The sequence below is a fragment of the Aythya fuligula genome, chromosome 5, assembly GCF_009819795.1.
Source record: "Aythya fuligula isolate bAytFul2 chromosome 5, bAytFul2.pri, whole genome shotgun sequence".
NCBI classification, from domain to species: Eukaryota; Metazoa; Chordata; class Aves; order Anseriformes; family Anatidae; genus Aythya; species Aythya fuligula.
In genome coordinates this window covers 25954265-25973071 of record NC_045563.1, presented here as the reverse complement: position 1 = coordinate 25973071, position 18807 = coordinate 25954265, and the positions used below count along the sequence as shown (strand labels likewise).

General features: G+C 55.3%; 1 protein-coding gene across 1 annotated transcript; it reads right to left on the bottom strand.

Moving 5' to 3' along the window:
* Positions 1-6830: 6830 nt before the first annotated feature.
* Positions 6831-11631, bottom strand: BATF (basic leucine zipper ATF-like transcription factor). The gene is made up of 3 exons (XM_032187557.1): positions 11566-11631; positions 9817-9921; positions 6831-7040 (listed from the first exon to the last, which is right to left on the bottom strand). Exons 1-3 carry the CDS (start codon positions 11629-11631, stop codon positions 6831-6833), a joined length of 381 nt encoding a protein of 126 aa, XP_032043448.1.
* Positions 11632-18807: the final 7176 nt, after the last annotated feature.

Below are 18807 nucleotides of genomic sequence, written 5' to 3'. Positions count from 1 at the left end.
GGAAGGGGTGAAGAATATGCCTTGGAATGAGCTTGGTTTTCTCAAAGGTCACCCAAAAGACATAAGTCTAGGGATGATGTTGGCTGTGATAACACAGCTTTCTGATTTCTGGTGGATGAGAACAGGCCTTAGTGACAGGCAAGGACGTTGAACGGGTGGTGGGAGTTGGCTTGGAAAGTGTGAGGAAAGCACCTTAGAAACTTGTTCAGAAGAGTGATTCCGTGATGCCTTTTCCCTCCCACATTGGGTCAGAGGCCCAAGGAGTAGGTGGCCAAAAGGTGAATGTTACCAAAGGAAAAGTGGGTGCTCAGGGATCTACTGGATCTTCCAACCACGCAGATCCTGCAGAGACTTCAAAGGAAGCTTGGGCCTCCGAATGGGAAATGTGTGCACTCACAGGATCCGAAGATGTCCCTCGCTCTCAAATTCACAGAAGTGATTTGTGCCTCTTAACTCTTATCATTGCACTTGAAAGATTTAGTTAGCACAGCCCTTAGGTGGCCTTATCGCGTCTTTGACTGATGGGATTAAGGTCTAGAAACAATGTCGGAAGACCTCCCCTTTCACAACAGGGAAAATTGCGAGGTCTGTGTCAGGGGAGGCTGTCACAGGGAAGTTAGACATTAAAACTCAGTGACTTTATCAGAAGAAAGGAAAGAGGGAGAAAGCTGGGCTGCACATGGGTTTAGGCTGATAAGGACAGCGGCTGGGGAAACATCTTGAAGGCGTTTTAGCTCCTGACCTTAGAAATTGCAGATAGAGCAGTATGTGTTCGTAACCACAGTGCTGCAGCAGTCCCACCAGGAGAGACAACACTGCCACTGGGTCCAGCGCCCCAAGTGCTTTAGTGGAGGTCTTCAGAAGCCACCACTCAAGCCTCCAGCCCCTGCAGCAGGATCCGAGCCCAAACCCTTTTTCCAGGCCAGAGCAGGGAAGGTTGCGAGCCCTCTGCTGGCACCTGTGGCTTTCTGCATCCCACCGGCCTTCAGAAAGCGGGAGCCAGCACAGCTAACAAGTCCAGTGGCCTGGTGTGTTGCCGTGGGTTAAATAGACGATTATTTGGATACCTTAAACCTTTATGAGTCTTTCCTCTTATTTTCCTTGTGTAGAGATCCGGGGACACAGTGACGAAGGGCTACATTTACAAGTGCAGTGCACAGGCCCTGCAACATTCAAAATTATGCAAAAAATTCCCCTACACAAAGCAGGAAGGCTTGGGTGCACAACCTGGAATCTCACCTAGGGAGACTGCAGGCCTCAGAACCACCACAGCTGGTCAGGGGATGACTCTGAGCACCCAGCCTCGGGTGCTCAGGTCCAGCTCGGGTGTGGTGTTGTACGGAGGAATCGCACAGGCTTGAGCTGCAAAGAGTACATGGGGCTGCACAACTGGTGTGCTAATATTCACATCTGCCTTCCTGCAGCAAGAAAAAGGCAAAAGAGGAGTGTACAGGGTGGAAGAGCCCTTAGAGCCCTGGTTCCTCAGATGTGCTGGTTGTTGATTAGCACACACCCCTTGAGACACAAGGCGGTTACGGTACCTCTGCATGGCCTTCTGCAGACAGATATCAACTTGCTCTGCCCCGTGCTCAGATCTGGCTGGATGAGAACCATCTCTCATCCAAAAGTGTGCATCTGTGGTTAGTGTGGCTGTGCTGCTTCAGCTTCTAAGCCCAGCTCTGAGCTTTTTCCTGCGAAAGGCCGTGGAGACAGCCACGCACGGTCTCTGTTGGCTCTGTCATTGGAGCAAAACCACCTCCCTTCTCTGCTGTGCACCAGGCACGCACATGGAGCATGAACACCTCTCTGCTCAGTGCAGAATAAAAGAAGTGAAAAAAGAGCCAGCTAGACTCAAAACTCAGCCACAGTCTAGATTTACATCCCCAGTCCAGATCAGGGTCACAGATTAACCCCAAATGCCAAATTTTCGAAGTATATAAACCCTTCTTACTCAGCATCCTCCAGCCTCGATCTCAGTGAGTCATACCAGTTCATGCCAATGACACAAAAAAAGGTTTTCATCTCCTAATGCTTGCAGCTGGCATTAATGAATTCATAATTAAAGAGTGCTGGAAATGTATGTGGCTCAGTACTGAACTCAGGCGTGTTCCTCCTCTTCCTCCCACTCTCACTTCAGCAAAAAGGAGAAACCCAGAACAAGTACTGGGCACCAGGGTACCATCACTGGGGCTCAGGAGAGAGTAAAGAATTGGTGCAGGGGCTGGGAGGAACGCCCCTTGTACTGCATGGATGTCTCTGAAGTGGTAAGAGTCTCAGCAGCTGGCATCTGTAATATCAGCTTCAAGAAAAATGATGTTATGTAGGAACCTTAGCACACTGCTTCTGACCCTGCTCTGGCAGGAAATGAATATGCATTGCCTACGGCTTAGTTTGGTAGGCTTTTGATTAACCTCATAAACCTTGTGATTAACCTGATTTTGATACAACCTCAGGTATATAAATGTCGCTGCCTCCCTGCTCAGATCCCATCCAGAGCATTAATAAACAAGGTGGCAACAACACAGCAGAGCAAGGACACAGACCACACAAGCACCATGCTGTTTTCTAGGAGAAAATCTCACTATTTCACGCCACATTTGCTTTCTCTCTCCTTGCCAGCTTTTGATTTGTTTCTCAGCAGTGATTCCTGATCTTCTTTGAACTCTGAACTATCAGCACCCAGACAGTATTCTTGTACAAGTGCTGCTTTGGACACTATGCTCATTCTAAGAGACAAGAGGGAGTCTCTTTTGTGGGCTGTTGCTTCGGTTCAGCATACAGGAGATGATCCTCTTGCTGATGCGGGCTGGCAGCACTAGGAGAAGTGACTTCTGGAACAGGCTTTGCAAAAGGAGTGTATAAATACTCTGGAGCCACAGCAAAGTGGGCAGCAGAGCTGCTTAGTCTGTCCTTTGCCAGAGTAAGACATAGGCCTCGACTTCTCTTCTGGCTCCTTGCATGCTGTGCTTGTGTATTATCCCTTTTTCTCCCCTTGAGAGAGAAAACTGAACAAATTGACCTATATAAATTTGGAGGGAGGACATCACAGTGATGACAGCTGGGACCATAACAGCCTGATTCAATAGGAGGAATGTACTTTCCCCTGGGCTGGCTCTGTTTCTCCCCACCTTGACACCGAGCCCATCAGGAACCTGCAGCTGAGCTGGGGAGGATGAAGCAGAAAGGGAATACCAGGCATAAATAGTGCCCCAGGCTTCCCATCTGGGGAGGTACATTAGGCTTACGTCAGCACCGGGTGTCATATCTTTATTTATCTTACTGTAGAAGCAGCCCTGAAATGCTGAGCCTGAATCCTTGTGAAGTGCTGAGTACGTGCTTTTCAGGGAGATGGAAAGGAAGAAAATGAGTGCACCTTCTGTATTTCGTGACTTGCTGCCCTTCTGCGGAGTCGCCTGAGCGCCGTGGTCTGTGGGAGGTGCCGAGGTTCCGTGAAGGACATAAGGGAAAACACAGCTCTCGTGTCCTCCTGCTCCCTTCTCCAGCTTCTGGCTGTGTCAGCAGCTCTGTGCCTCTGTTTCGTCCTGCTGCAGAGGAGACACTGGGCAATACATAAATTTGGAGACAACTTTTGCTAAGGCTTGAAGGGCATCCACAGCGGCTGCCACCTCCTCCCTGCCTTCCCTGCTCTCTCAGCCCCCAAATGTCTCGGGACCTGACCGTCCCATAGCAGGAGCCTTCACACACGTTAACCTTGATCCTCCCCATTTTTTCCACGGGGTCTGGTATCAGCCAGGCTGAACTCGAAGGCACTGTGCCGTACAGGAGTGCAACCAGAAAGGTTTCTGGGCTGTGAGAGCTCAGCCTGTGCCCAGCAGAGGCCAGCACAAATGCAGCATTTCGGCAGGCTGTGACAGCAAAGAAGAGCAATCTTTCCACTTGGCCTTCCTCCTCTCAAAAAGAGCCTCTCTGCCTGCTGCAAGCCCTCATCGCTGCTTTGAGAGAGCTCTTACCTAAATGAGGGACAACGTGGTGCAGCAGAAAGGCACCGACACATGGCTGCAGCCTGCCTGGATGGGAACAGGCCCAGCAGCACCCAGTTTCTGTGCTCATGTCACCTTCCCGGGAGCAGCACCCTGCCCCTGGAGGCTGGGCATGGCCACGAAGTGCTCTCAAGGCCCTTTAGAAGTGCAAGATGCCGCTGAAATGAAATTCAAAGAGAATTGCAATCAAAGCAATGGAAGATGACTGCCCTGCCGGGCCACCACCCTGTCCTTCACTCCTCGTTTGAGCTTGTTAACAGCCCATTTGGTGACAACAGTGAGGGCCATGCCAGAGGACAGGGATTAAAACTATTTGGGCCCAGGAGCCTGGGAAAGAGAAACAAGAAGCAGCAGAGGTACAGCAGTGATGGGATCTCCTCACGTTGCCTGAACAAGCAGCTTGTGCAGCATAGCCTCAGGGCAACCTTTTTATCATCTACTGACAGAAAGCGTGGTGGCCCTGAGCGGATGTGCTGTCCCCACTGTTTGGGTGCTCGGGCCTGTCTCCTAGGGGAACCACTCCTCACAACACAGCAAGACAGCCTCTGGGACACCTAAGAATAACCAGAAAGAGCGGAGAGGCTCTTGAACCATGTAAATCATCTCCTGTGATGAAGAGTGGGGAAAAGACAAGTCAGATTGGAAGTTGCTTGGCCTAGCGCCGACACCGAGTGTGTGGCCGAAGCAGCCGAGCACAGAGCTGCCTGGAGGCCTTCCAGCTCGCAGCCATGCAGGGGAAGGGCACCCTGGCTGATGATGCCAGGACTATTGTTTAGGTTCTGGGGAGGATGTTGTTGCACACCCGTCTCCCAGTCTCACCGCTTACCACTTATTTTCGTTCTGAGTTGCAGTAAGAAGTCTGAGACGTTACCAGTGAGTAGTCTAGCAATTCTGTGGGCATTTCAGAGAACCCCACCCAGGCTGCAGCATCTCAGACCTTGACAGCTCTGCAACAAAAATAGTGCCTTTGTGTCTGCGTGGTACCTGTGCACCAGCCTCGGACCGTCTCCGTCTGCAGCTAAAACCAAGCTTCGCCTCTAATAGCCACGGAAAGCACAACGGCTGGCAGCAGGGATGGTGGTTTCACATTGTTGTCAGTGATGCTGCATCGTAAGTCAGAGCAGGCTTTGCTGGTGCTGTGCTGCATCCTCCAGTGAGGAGGGAGAGCCTATGGTGCCCTGCACAGCAACCCCAAGCGAGGCAGCAGGAGCTTTTTTCTGTGGTTCTGCATCACCCAGCAAGCACAAGTGCATCAGAGCAAGGGAAAAATCCAGGAGCAAACCCACTGGAAGCTGAAGGAGAAGAAGTGGAGCCTTGTAAACCCCTGTAGAGCTCAGGATGGTCATCACTGCCAGGCTTAAAGGTCCAAATCCCTGAGAAATGCAGTTTGGGAAGGGCCTGTGTAGCCTGGGTGGCTCCAAGCAAGGCCTGTGCAGGGGACCAGCAGCTCTGGCTGCTGCGTGAATAGATGGCATGAAGCCTCCTGGTGTGAGATCTAGCAGAGAGAGGAGGTGCAAGACAACTGAAGCGGCTCCCAAGGCTTTGTTTTTTCAAACATGGAGCCTGTAGGTGCAGTCTGGGTGTCTTATACCCCTGCTGCCACCATCCTCTCCTGTGTGTGAGCATCCCAGCGTGATCTCCCCTGTGCCAGCACTGCTTCTGTAGGGTGCTGAAAACCGGGCTGATGAGCTGACACCCACCCAGGCATCCCCATCCACGGTGCTTTCCATGCTGGCACTCCAGCTGGAGGCAGGAGGTTCTCAAACCTCTTCAGAGGCCACGGCAGGAGAAATGGCTGTGCTTCCTGCACCTCTCCTGAGGATGGCTCCCTCAGGCACAACATGGCTTTGTTATCACCCCACTGGTGAAAACAGACACAGCACAGCATACTACAGGCTTTTCCTGACTGCTCTCGGGGCTAGTCTGATGGGTCTAAACCCACCTGGAAATATGCCCCTTCTCCTTGCTTGAAATGAAGGGTATGTAGAAACTGAGGGCATTTAGCTCAGTTCCTCAGTTAAAAGCCTGCTTCTGGTACCTTATCCTGAAAAAATGGCAGCTGATGCTCCTCGGCAAGGCCAGCAGTCCTGAACCAATATTAGCAACAGGACCTGCACTGGCAAGGAGGCTTCAGCCTTGTGCAGGGGCTGGTGCTGCTGGCCAGAGCGGGAGTTAGGTCCCGCTGAAGGGTGAGGCCCCGCTTCCCCATCCCCTCCAGCACAGTGCCACCGCCCCCATCCCTACTGCCGTGCTCCTTCCCGGCCGTGCTGCTTCTGCAGCCCCCAGGCCACCCCCCAGGTCCCTGCTGCTCAGAAATGAGGCAGATGAGACATCAGCAGACATGGGGCTGTTCCCTGAACTCCACGCTCTCCCCTGCCACCGCCCCACTCCCGCCGTGCCATGCGGGGCCTGTTGAAAAACAAAGCGCGCAGCATTTTCATTCTTTATTTTACAAAAATAAACCAGTTTTGCCCTGGTAGTCTATGGCCCCCAACCTTCCCCTCTGCCCCTGCTTCTGTTCCTCTGCCCGGAGCTCCCGCTGCTCCCGCTGCAGCTCGCACGGGGGCTGCCCGTGCCCACGCTCCCGCGGGGTCCCCAGGCAAGCACCGGGGAAGGGGTTGGTGCCCTTTTGCGAATGCTCCTCTTCCCAGGATCCAAGCTGGAAACTGCCCGAAGATGCCTCCTGGTGGCCCTGCCGTTTCTGCACGGGGAACAAGTCTTGGACAAAGTCACTCAGAGTACATACATGCTGTGAGAAGGGCCGTCTGTCTGTCTGTCTGTCCCTCTCCGGATGGAAAAGCGAGCCCCACGAGGTTGCTTCTTGGCCGCTCAGTGCTGGAAGCGCGGGGAGCTGATGTGGGGCTGGTGGAAGGAGTGCGTGGCGTAAAGCACCTCTGGGGGCGGCGGCGGGGGCGACGCCAGGATGGAGCAGAGTGGTTCGTGGGAGCTCAGCACCGAGGTGAAGTGCTTCATCTCCTCCGTCAGCTGCCGGATCTCCCGGCGCAGGGCTGCGTTCTGCCTCTCCAGGTCTTCGCTCTCCTGGGGAGACAAAAACAGGGGGGGTTCCTCAGCTGTAGGTGTGAGTGGGGAGGCCCTGGGGTGCAGTGTGGTACCCGATAATTGTGTGTGGGGTCTGTAGGAGCTGCCCCGCATCAGGACACACCTAAGCATCACAAGATGCAGCCCTCCCTGACCCACCTCCTTGCAGGAGGCGCCCACCAGCAGGACGGGAGCGGGCAGAGGAGGTGGCCGTGCCGGGGCTGGGGTCCTGTCCCCGCACCTCTCAGCCCAGCAGTTTCCAAAATGACAAGTTTCCGGCAAATTCTGCCCCGAGCGGTGGCTGGGCAAACCCCCCTCCTCCAGCTGGCCGGGTGCGGGCGCGATGCTGGCGGCCCCGGCGCGCTCCCCGGCCCCAGCTTACGAGAAGTGACTGGGGTGTGCGCCCGCCCAGGCTTTCTCGCTCCCTCTCACGCACACGCACGCCGTCGTCCGCTTCCCGGGCCGCCCGGCCGGGGGGAGGGCGCGCTGAATAACCGCCGTCTTTAACCAGAAAACCACCTGCCACAGGAAACCTGTCATTGCCCTGGAAAGAAAAGACTCACTGCTTCCTGCTAGCAGCCGGGGAAACCAGCGGCCCGGCAGGGAGGAGGGGGAGACGCTTGAGTCAGAAGAAAAGAGAAACTGAGGCCTGAGAAGAACCGAAGTATTGCTGCTGTTAATGAGGATAACAACAAAGGGTCTGATGGTGATGCTCGGCCCTGCCTCGAGGAGAAAATCACAGCCTTTGCTGCCCAGAGGCAGCCAGCTCCAGGCTGGAGCATCCCAGGCTCCGGTAGTCTGGGCAGGATCAAAGGAGATAGGGAGGACTCGGTGCTGGGCTCCATGAATTCAACCAAGGCCCTGGAGAGCTGCAGCAGGTCCCTGGCAAAGCGAAGCTGTCACCTCTCCAGCCACCATGCTGGCTTTTGGAGGTGCGTGCTCTCTATGCAGAGGGTAAAACGCAGCTGCAGCACCAAACGAGCATCTCCGGGACACGACAAAATGCTTTGGAAATCGTGACTGACGTCAAACGCGGGAGCTGACGGGAATCACCCGCGGGCCAGCCTCCCGCTGACTCATTCCCCTCAAAGCACAAGCTGGGAGCCCTGGGGCAGGTGGAGATGCTGCGACACCTCCACAGCCCAGGCTCTTCTGGGCAGGACTGCACCCGAGAGGCACAGTCCTAATGCTTCTGCCATTGTGTCCCTGCCCCTGGGGAAGGTAGGAATCTGTGCTATTGGTGGCATCTGAGCACCTCATAACAGCTCTTAACAAGGTGGTTTGTTGTCTGCCCTGAGAAGAGCAGCTCATGGAGCACAGCAAGTCAGGATTTTCCTGAGGGAAGAGTTCAAGTCCACCTCTAGGATGGCCTTGGACAGAGCACCAGCCCCGAGGAAAGGCTCTCCCTCCATCCCTCTCAGGCACGGTCTCCCAGAGCCATCGCTGCTGACAGACCTATCAGTCGGCCCAGAGCCGTGCCTGCTCTAGCAGCACCAGCAGCTGCTCAGGAAAGAGAGAAATCTCCATTGGAAACCCACTGCCAGCATGGACTGAGGGCGTGATGAAAAGGGAAAGGCTCAGGACCAACTTCTCAAGTATCCATCCCAAAAATGGGGATTTGGGGAATACAAAGACTGCTAAGTCAAAGGGTGTTTTTTTGAAGACCAGCCTATCACATTTCAAGGGGCAGCCAAGCCCTGGGCAGGGACACAGACGGTCTCTGCATGTTCTGCATCCTGCTCACCAACGGCTCGCAAAACGCACGGGATTGCGCCTACCAAAATGCAAAGCACACGAACACAAAGCACCCCTGTGCTCTGACACTGCCCACACACACACAGCAAGAAGTGGCCATCCCTCCCAAAATGCAGCCTCGTAGTCCCTCATGCTGGGAAGAGCCACCAGGGTACCACAGGAGGAGAACAGGACAGTGAGAGTGAAACCAGAGCAGGGAAAATCCATGCTGTGCAAGAGGAACAGCCCCCAGGTACTGCACAGTGCTCAGAGGTAGGAAGGGATGCAAGTCCTGCCATAGGGACATCTTCAATATTATAAACTGATTAATATTTATCTATCTACACAGTGTGGAGCCTCAGAAGACATATCAGGGGCAAAGCCCATTTGGTTCTGCAGGGCACCGCCCTCCATACCAAGGGACACAAAGTGCCACCGTCTCAGAGGGGTGTCCCTGTGCACCATGGCATTGCTGTGAGTGACGGCATGAAGCACAAACCCAGGGAGCACCAGCCCAGGCGAGCCCACACGTTTGAAGAGCTTCTGCCTGAGCCTGTCAGGAGAGGTTTGGAGAGGAAATTGGTAATGTCAGACTGAGAGATCAGTTTTGTTCTTGTTACTAAACCGCCTGCTAAACCGAGGGCTTCGGTGGCAATCCCCCTTTCTGACGGGTGGTGACGACAGGACCTGCCAGGCATGAATCCTGGCAGCAGGCCTGTGTCTGCCAGCAAGGACACCCATGGGGATGAGGGGAATGGTACTGGTGACACAGAACAAGTCCCCGTGACATTTGGTGGATAAACGGGAGGATTTCGCTCTGGACCTGCTGAAGGAAGACTGTGCCTGGGCATCTGGGTGGAGAAAACCTGCCGGTGCTGGGGCTGTGTGCTCTCAGCGACGGCACTGCCACCAACATCCTGCCCTGGCCCCCCTGCTCCTGCCCTGCCCGCACTGAGCACTTCTCCAGGTCCCCAGGGTGCAAGCACGTTGTTCCCAGTGTGAGCCCTCAGCGCCGGGGATGGGGAAGGACGGGAGCGCTCACCAAGTGCAGCGTGTCTGCTTTCTGGGTCTGCCGCAGGCGGCTCTTCTGGGCAGCAATGCGGTTCTTCTCCCTCCTCTGGACTTTCCTCATGTCATCGGAAGAGTCCTAGGGAAACACGAGGCATGGAAATGAGTGTGATGTTCTCTCCCCGCTCCTGCTGGGCAGGAGGTGGGGAAGGGGACACCGCAGATAACATTGCTGAAGCACGGGACATGGGACACATCTCTCCAGCACCGAGCTAAAGCCCTGCCCCAGGGACATGTGATGCTCTTGGCATCTCAGATGCCAGGGGGGACAAAGCTGATCCCCAAACCGTCCTGGCACAGCTGTTTGATGACCCCTGTGCCTTCACCAAGAAGCCAGTGCCCAGGATGTGGCTTGAGGGACCAGGGCAAGGACCTCTCTCCAGAAGAGAGACAAATTGAATTCCTTGCCCACAAAACCTCTTTGTTCCCCATTTCCCTGCAGGGATATGGCACTGCAGTCCTTCCAGCTCCTTGGCTAAAGCAACTTACCAGAGGTTCAGCCTGTGCTTTCCTCCTTCCATCCCTGCAGGTCCCAACCCCTCCCCATCACCCCTCTCCCTCAGCCTTTAAGGGTTTTGCAGACCCTTACGGTGTGGCACAGCTCCCTAAGACATTGCATGTTTAACTAGGCAGGCTCCAGGCTTTTGCCTTTTCCCCAGCCCTCCTTTGCTGCAGCTCTCCTGTCTCTGTGCTTGCTCTTTTCTCAGCCCCTCGGCAGTGTCTGCAGCATCTCCCAAGCCCCTCGGGCAGAGGGGAGCTGGGTTTCCCGGTGCCAGGTCACGAGCTCCGTGCAGCTCCCTTCTCTGTTCAGATCTGGTCCTGCTGCTGCCTCCTGACAGTTAAAACCGTCACACAGACCCTTTCATCTTCTATTTTCATATGGTACTGCCTCTTTTGTGGACTCTCTAACATTCACATCACTGCTCCCCCACAGGACTACAAAACTCAGCCACAAAAGTTATCTTCCCAGCCCATCAGTCTGTCCACATCCTCTCCCCCCTCCACCCCGCCCAAGATCTTTTCTCTTCTTTGAACTTAACCGTTTTATCCTTGCCTTCATTGCCCTGCCAGCTCCTCAGATGCAGCAGCTCCCAAGCCCTGCACCAAGCCCAGTCCTTAGCCCTTAGCAGCCTCTGTGCTCCATCCCCTTCTCCACCAGGAGGCATCCCCATTGTGGGCTGCACGCCCCAAATCACCTGCTCTGATCAACCCAGAGATTCCTGAGCAAAGTCTTGGGTAGGTGCTGGTGGTACCAGCCCTAGGCAGACGGGAAATGATCTCTATAATAAAGCTGGGCCAGAAAGGCGATGGGATTTCTGTTAGCAGCGGGGCTTTTCCCAGTCCCTAAGCGCTGTGAGGGCAGAGAGAAGCAGGCAGGTCCCCCGGAGCCACCTGCTCCAGCGAGGCCAGACTCCCCAAAGCACCAGCACCCTGCTCACCGCCTCCCACCCAGCACCCAGCACAGGGCCCACGGTGCCCAGGGGTCCCGGGACCCCCTCATCTTGCCCTTGGCTCAGCCCCAGCTCTCGGGGCTTCCTCTCCGCTCAGCGGGCACTGCTCCCGGCTCAGCCCCGCATCCCGCTCTCCCCGTCACCGTTCCTAGAAAGCCCCAGCACGGCTCATGGTGCAGATGCCGGGCTGGTACACTTCCTCCCGGCCACCCAGGGCCACCTGCCCTCCCTGGAGGCCAGCAGGGGAGGGCTGGGGAAGGCTCCCTGCTCACCTGCTTGCTGGGAGGGGGAGACTGGCTGGAGCTGCTGGAGTCGCTGCTGTCGGAGCTGTGGGGCATGGCTCCCGTCTCTGGCTCCCAGGGCCTCTTCAGCTTCCTTTATGCTCACGGTGTGCCCGGCTTCTCTCTTTCTCCCTTTGCTTTGCCCCCTGTCCTCCTCTGCCTGCCCTGGGATGCTGGCTGGCCTCCCTGCGCGAGCCCGTCCCGGAGGCACGCTGTCCTCCTGCCCCGCGCTCTGCTACTTTCTCTGCTCTCTGCTCAGAGCTCTGCACCTTCCCTTTAGGTCTCAGGCCTCCTGTGGTTTCTCAGAACCTAGGGGATGTAAGCTGAAAGTCACGTGGCCGGAAACTTTAAGGCGAAGAAGAAAAGCTACAGAAGAAGAAGAAGAAAAAAAAAAAAAGCAGAAAAAAAAAAAAAGCACATCTGGGAAAAACGAGCTTCAAAATAGCCTGAAAAACCCCCGAAAAACACCTTCAAGCGGTAGAAAAACAGCGAGATGGGTTTTCTCCGAGACAAACAGCAGAGATGTAAAGGGAAGAAAAGCCCCGGCCCTGGCTGGGAAAGTGGGACCCTCAAAGGAGGGCAGCGCGGAGGAGGTGGTGCCGGGAGCCCCAGAAACTCCAGGGGCCGGAGGAGCGGTGCGCCCTGGCTGGTCCAGCGCCACCCCGGCCCCTTTGGGAAGTCCCTGGGCAGCCTTCCCCATCCTGCAGCCCACCCGCCCCGTTCCACCACCCCCAGCATGTCCCAGGAGGAGACCAGCACCCTCAGCAGGCACCAGTGCCTTGTGTATGTGCGGTGATCAAGGCCCACCTAAGAAGAAAGGCTTGGGATGGAAGAACGTTTGGACTGGTTTTGGTAGAGAGTAATGGCCCTATGGGGCCAGCAGCTAAGCCTGAGACATAACTCTCACTCCACACCTCAGCATGAGCGTGCCCGTACTCCACAAGCCTGTCGTGTACAGGTCTGGCTCCCTCCTGCTCTCCTCTAGCCCCTTCCATCACAGCTGGCAGCAGAAGACAGGACTATGGGGAGATAGAAACATGCTGTGGGCACCCAGCTTGGGGCACGGCCCCTTATTCCTCCCCTGCTCTGTCACAGCAGTAACTCACCGCTGTGGAAAGCAGCGACTCCCAGTTCCCACTTACTGGTGGGAGTTCCTTCTGCTCCCTGACCAGGAATACTGCAGCCCAAACTGCTGCCCAGCCCCGTGCTGCACCTCCAGCCCCAGCAGCCCACGCTTTAGAATCACAGAACAGTTTGGGTTGGAAGGGACCTTAAAGCCCACCCAGTCCCACCCCCCTGCCATGGGCAGGGACACCTCCCACCAGCCCAGGTTGCCCAAAGCCCCATCCAGCCTGGCCTTGAGCACCTCCAGGGATGGGGCAGCCACAGCTCCTCTGGGCAGCCTGTGCCAGCGCCTCACAGCCCTGTGTGAGCGCCCCTCACGCGGTGAGCAGTGTTTGCAGTGGGACATCAGCGAGGGCACCTGAGATGCGTTTGTCATCAGGGCAAAGCGTTGGGAGCTCCATTTGGCAGCCTCGGGGCAGCACTGAGCACACTGACGCAGAGGAGAGCAGACTTGGCACGTAGCACAGATTTGTGTGGGCACTGCTGGCACCTCTTCGAGCCCTGGCACTCAGACAGCACAGGGATGTGGGGCTGGCTACCGGCTTGGTGGCTCGGGGAAGCCACTTGGCCTGGCTCCAGTGTCACGGCTGCTCAGCCTTAGTCCGTGTTCCTCTTCAGAATACCCTGTGGCACCGCTGCGCTACCCTTGGCCCTATGACCTGAGCAGCTCACAGCCCCCAAAGGCAATGCAGGGCGCTGGTGAGAAGAGGGCTGAGCGGAGCAGTGAATTCGGGGCTGCCAAGCTGCTGGCTGGCAGCTGAACCATTGAACCATCCATCTGCTCGCTGCACCGCTACACTTCCTCTGAACCCTGCAACCCCACACGGCGCTTCCTTTCCAGGAAGCAGACCGTTGGATTCCCGCTGTCCCGAGGAAACCCACGCTCCTCCCGCACCGAGCAGACCTCACAGACCGCCTCGGCACCCGGCCACCACCACTCGGGCATCAGCAGCTCCTTTGAGCCCTCCGAAGGAGGGCTCTACAAGCTGTTGTAGCTCAGGGCAGGATGGAGGGAGCTCCTTCCTCAAGGAGAAATGTCCTTGCCCCATCTCTGGGCAAATAAGCTGAATTCCCTCCTCTGGCATTTGGCAGTCCCAAGCGGCCAAAAGGTGACAGCAGGCGGCATTGGCAGGGCATGGCACCGGAAAGCTGGGTGTCCAGGTGGGAGCTGGGCAGTCTGCACAAAGCTGGCCCCGACTTTTCTGCAGGAAAATCCTGTTTGATCCGCAGGAGGAAGGTCTGGAGCTGTGCCACAGCCTGCCCTTAGCTGCGCTTTTATGGACAGCCTGGGGCTGATGGAGGAATCCCAGCTGGTAGCCCGCTGTCCCAGCCCAGGCTGTGCCCTGCTGGCGGGGGCAGCTCAGGAGCCAGAGCCCTAATCCCTAAACCTCTTTTAGGTGACTAAATGTACTCAGTGAATAGCATCCCCTGACTTTCTCTCTGGGATCATTGAGGTTTCTTGATCATAATCACAGCAGCTGTGAAATTGTTATCAGCACCACTGGAAAAGCTTACAAGGGTTAAGCCACTGCCGTGCCAGCAGACCTACAGAGCAGGGATAACTCTCAGAGGAGTTTAGGGGAAGGAAGGGGCCACCCAGTTCTGCATCGGTCCCTCGTGAACAGCAGCAGAGCCTGCCGAAGGGATCCCATTATCTCGGGGTGTGCGGGCGATGAGAGGTCAGAGGGCACGACCTCGAGTGCCGGAGAAATGGTTTGGCAGCAGCAAGGTGCAGTTCAGCAAGAACAAATGCAAATGTAAAGCGACACGAGGTGTGTGTAGAAGAACTGGGGAATAACCAGCTAGGCAGCAGAATGGCAGGGAAATATCCGGGGGTTGCAGAGCATCACAGATCACATCTGGGGGTGCAGGATGCGAGGGGGCGACGGCTCCTCCCAAGCCCTGGAGCAGAAAAGCCCAGAGGAAAACAATACAAGGGGTGAACACACCGAAATCCTGTGCTAAGAGGAAGGAGTGAAGACGCTGCTGGCTCTGTTTAGCCTAGAAAAGAGAAGTCCTGGGGGCGGGCAGGGGGCGGGGGAGGAAGAAGCCGTCTTTGATATGTTGTAATGGAAAGAGTGGTCAGCTGTTTTCTGTGCAGCCAAACCAGGCTTCAACAGCGGTGAGGAAGATTCAGGTCAGAGGTTTGAAACAGGTTAAGGGTTAGGAAGGCCTTGGGATGAGCCGTTCAGGAAAGTTATTCCATCCCCTTCACGTGAAGCAGCAAGGAACAAACCTCTGTCAGAAACGGTCCAGGTTTAATCCTGCCTCTCTACGATGGGTTAGAGAAGCATTCCCAGAGTTTAAATAAGGAGACCTGTTAAAAATGAATAAATAAATAAATAAATAAATAAAGCTGCTAAGAGAGTCAGGTCTTAACTGTAGGCAGTCCCTGCATCCTGCCTGTGCACACAGGAGAGAAAGCTGAAGCTGCAGCTTCCCCATAAACCTACTGCTCCAGCCCTCCCACCTGCTGCAGGCTTCAACAGCAGCATTCGAACTGCAGCTCACCTCATCCCGCTCACTCACCTTTTTTGCATGACCATTTAGTGAATAGTGCTATTTAAAAATCCAGCCCAGAGAAGCTGTCAGCTTCAGCCTCCTGTAAACCGCCGAGGTTGCTTCTGCTTCGTGTGTAACATTTCATGCAAATACTGTCTCACAATATTTGGACAATCACAACAATTTGCATATCATTCCCCATATGAGTTCAAAGACTCGTGTAGGATACAGTGCTGATAAGAGATGCAGAGTGAATGGTGGTGCTGAATGAAGTCCTTACTCCCTACCAGACAAGATCCTGCTGCATCCCCTTCTGGTAGCACGCGTTGGTCCTCTCTGCACCGTGGGTGGCTTCCCCAGCTGGCAGAAGAGCTTGTCTCCATCCCCAGGGCTGTTTATATCATGCTGGGCTCCACAACTGCATGATCCACAAAGGTTCCTTCCCTGGCATTGCTGCATTACCTTTCTCACTGTCCTGGGGTCAGATCCTGCTTCGACATCCTGCTTTTCCATTTCTCCACAGACCCTTTCTAGGGTCCATCACTCAGGCATCTGAGTGCTTCAGCACTGCTAATGAAGTGGTTTTCTCAGCCACCTTTCCAGGTGAGGGGGTAGAGTTATCCCTGTTTCACCACCGTGAAACACAAGACAAAGAGGGATTTAGGTCATTAGTACTCTTTAATTTTAGACACACAGTTTTAACCAACTAGAATCTAATTCTTCAGTGTTTTTGGCTCTATAGAGTAATTCGTTTAACCAACCCCCAGCTCCCTATGTCTGCAACTGCAGGTGCAACCTTTTAGCTCTTCTGTAACCCAGACCTGGCAAATGAGGAACAAGTGGCTGCTCCTGTGAAAGACTTGCTTGTGCAGCTCACCGAGTTACTTTGAGGCAGATGCGGCTCTCCAGGGAGGCACTAAGGGCCTGCCCAGGAAACCTTCTTTCTTTTTACAGGCCATTGCTTTCTTGCCTGGTAGCAGTTTCTCAGCCCTGGTAAGAAAAGAGGCAGCCCAGTGGGCCAGCTTTTCATTCCCTCTGGCTGTGGTCCAGCCTGGGGGATGAAGAGGTGGCCATCCAAGGCAAAAAGCAGGAGGTGATCATATGTGCAAGGTATCTGACACTAGGTTGCCCAGGCAAAGCCATTTCTGGCAATTTCTAGCTCTTCAGTACTCATCTATGACACTTTCATGATTATTATTTTTTTAAATGTCATTAGTACTCTTCTGGCGTGTCGCTGTCTATGTGTTAAAAGAAGCAAACTACAGAAAGTAAACTCCCAATGTGCTCCCAGTGGGGGGGAGGGCTGCTGGCAGAGCCTCAGGCTCAAGACACAGATAATTGGTGTTCGCCCCAGGCTGCTGAGGGGGTCAGCCACAGTCTGCCATCCTGTACATACCATCGGGTTGGGTAATTAATTGAGCAACCTCTAATCAGTCCCTGGCAGGGCTTAGCAGCTCAGGAGCAAGCTCAGGTGTACATGTACCCAACTCCCCAGGCCAGCAGATCCCGAAGCCTGGCAGAGTAGTGAGAAGCCAAGGCCGACCATTCTCCCATGGCCTCCTCCACAGCCCCTGGTCCATTTCTAGCCAGGAATGGACCCCACTGCCCAGCCTGGCTGGATGAGCCGCCCGGGGGCTGCGAAAGGCCTCACATGCAGACGCTGCTGGTGGAGCAGGGCTTCTCTGCCTCTGCTGCACGGGGCCGGCAGAACTATCCAAGCGCATGGACTGCGGGGCCGCAGATGTTGTCTGACGGTTTGACTCATCTCGGTGGCAGTCTCGTTTGGCGATGATGGGGAAGGCCCAGAGAGGAAGGGCAGTGACCCGTTTAACCAGAATGGCTGATCCACCCAGGGGCACGCTTACCGGTGCTGGCAGGGGGCCGCAGCCCCAGCTTCCTTCGTGTGTTTCCAGGCCACGCAGGCCTTCCCTACCGCTGTGACAGCAGGACCTCGACTTGGACCTGTGCTTGTGCTGCAGTGTGTCCAGCCACAGTGACCAAACAGCCAACGTTTTGCTCCCGTGGGATGGCCGCAGCCTGAGGGGTGTCTGGTGCTCACTGGGCACTGCTGCCATGCCCCATGGTGTGGGGGCAGAGGGGTGAACGCATTACTCATCTCCCAAATTAATGCACGGCTCTTGAATGTATTACTTGGCTGCTGCATGACTCCATTCAGAGAAAAGCATTCATCAATGCCACCCGTCACCTTAAGATATGTCCAGAAGGACTGGGCACAGCTTCCTCAGGGCATGTCCCTGCAGATAAGACTCAAGCCACCCCTCTCAGCAGGGGATGGCTGCGAACAGCACAACTGCTCGTAGCCTGCTCCCAGCCCAACAGCAGCTGCTTTGCGTTTCGCTTAGGGGGCCAGATATGCCATTTCTCCCTTTCTGCCCCCATTTATCAGGGCGTCATCCCCAGCAGTGCCTGGGAGGTGGGCCAAGGAAGAGGGGCCGCAGCCTCAGCCCTGCCCGCAGTGGTGCCATGAGGCCCTGGCACAAGAGGCCCCTGATGTCCCCAACAACCCCAACAACGGCTTCAAAGAGGGGACAGGAAAAGGCAGAACCACCTTCCCCTGAATTCCAGAGCCATGCTATTCCAAGAGCCATGCCATTTTCCAAATGTTTTTGGTCAGCCTTTGACCTGAGCTGTGGGCATCCTTGTTTTCCATGAGCACCTTGTCCTTCATGAGCCTTCTGCAGTGGCTGGCCAGCAGGCACCTTGTCCACCTGTGCAAAGCAGTTCGTTGCTCTGTAAGAAGCGTGTCAGTTTGCCAGCTTGAAATGAGTTGTCTTTCCATTTCTTTGAACATCTTGTGAGGGGGTGAGCAGAGGAACAGACTTATCTCTAAGCCAGGCATTGCTCTGTACATCTCTATCACACGGCATTTCACTAGTTTCCACTCTAAACTGCTGGGACTTTTAGTCTCCGCATAGGGAAATTTCGCTACACCCCTGATTTAGGTCAGCACCCATCTTTGGAGGTCTCCCGTTTTCACAGCGGGGCAACCAGAAGCAAACACGAGACCCGAGGCAAGGTGTCCTACAGCCATCTACACTGGCAGGACAGAGGTTCTCTTCCATCCCATTCTTTCTACAGGACAAACGGGCTCTTTCATCCCATTCCTCAGGCACCTTTCCTCTTTCCCCACTGCTGTGCAGCCAGGTGGGCATCCACTGAATTTGGAGCACAGCCTGGCATCCTTTCATGCTCTCACTGAGCTACAAACCACCAGTGCCTGGCCACCGAGCAGCCCCAGCATGTGGAGGCCATCGGGCAGACAGAAGTGCCCATGGTGCATCCCAGGTGGCCAGGCCCAGCACGGTGGCACCCAGCACTGCTCCTAAAGCCCTGTGCACATCAGCTGGCGAGCTGGTGGTGTGGCATGAAGCCACATCTAAGCCACCTCGCTGCTGCATGCCAAGACCTTGGCATCTTGGCTCATTCAGAAACATGCAACAGCTGTGGGCTAGAAGTGATGCACGCACTGGGTCACTTTGGTAACAGGGGAGGCCTCCACCAAAGGAGAGGGATGCCTCACTCAGTAGGTGACTACATAATCATGTCAGTGACTCTGCCTGGCACCCACAGGGCTTGTCTGTGTGG

What these genes read in the sequence shown, in the direction of transcription:
- BATF (XM_032187557.1), bottom strand. Translation starts at nt 11,631, where the DNA reads ATGCCCCACAGCTCCGACAGCAGCGACTCCAGCAGCTCCAGCCAGTCT. An exon ending in CTCCCCCTCCCAGCAAGCAG is followed by an intron (nt 9,922 to 11,565) that starts GTGAGCAGGGAG and finishes GTGTTTCCCTAG; the next exon opens with GACTCTTCCGATGACATGAG. An exon ending in AAGCAGACACGCTGCACTTG is followed by an intron (nt 7,041 to 9,816) that starts GTGAGCGCTCCC and finishes TTGTCTCCCCAG; the next exon opens with GAGAGCGAAGACCTGGAGAG.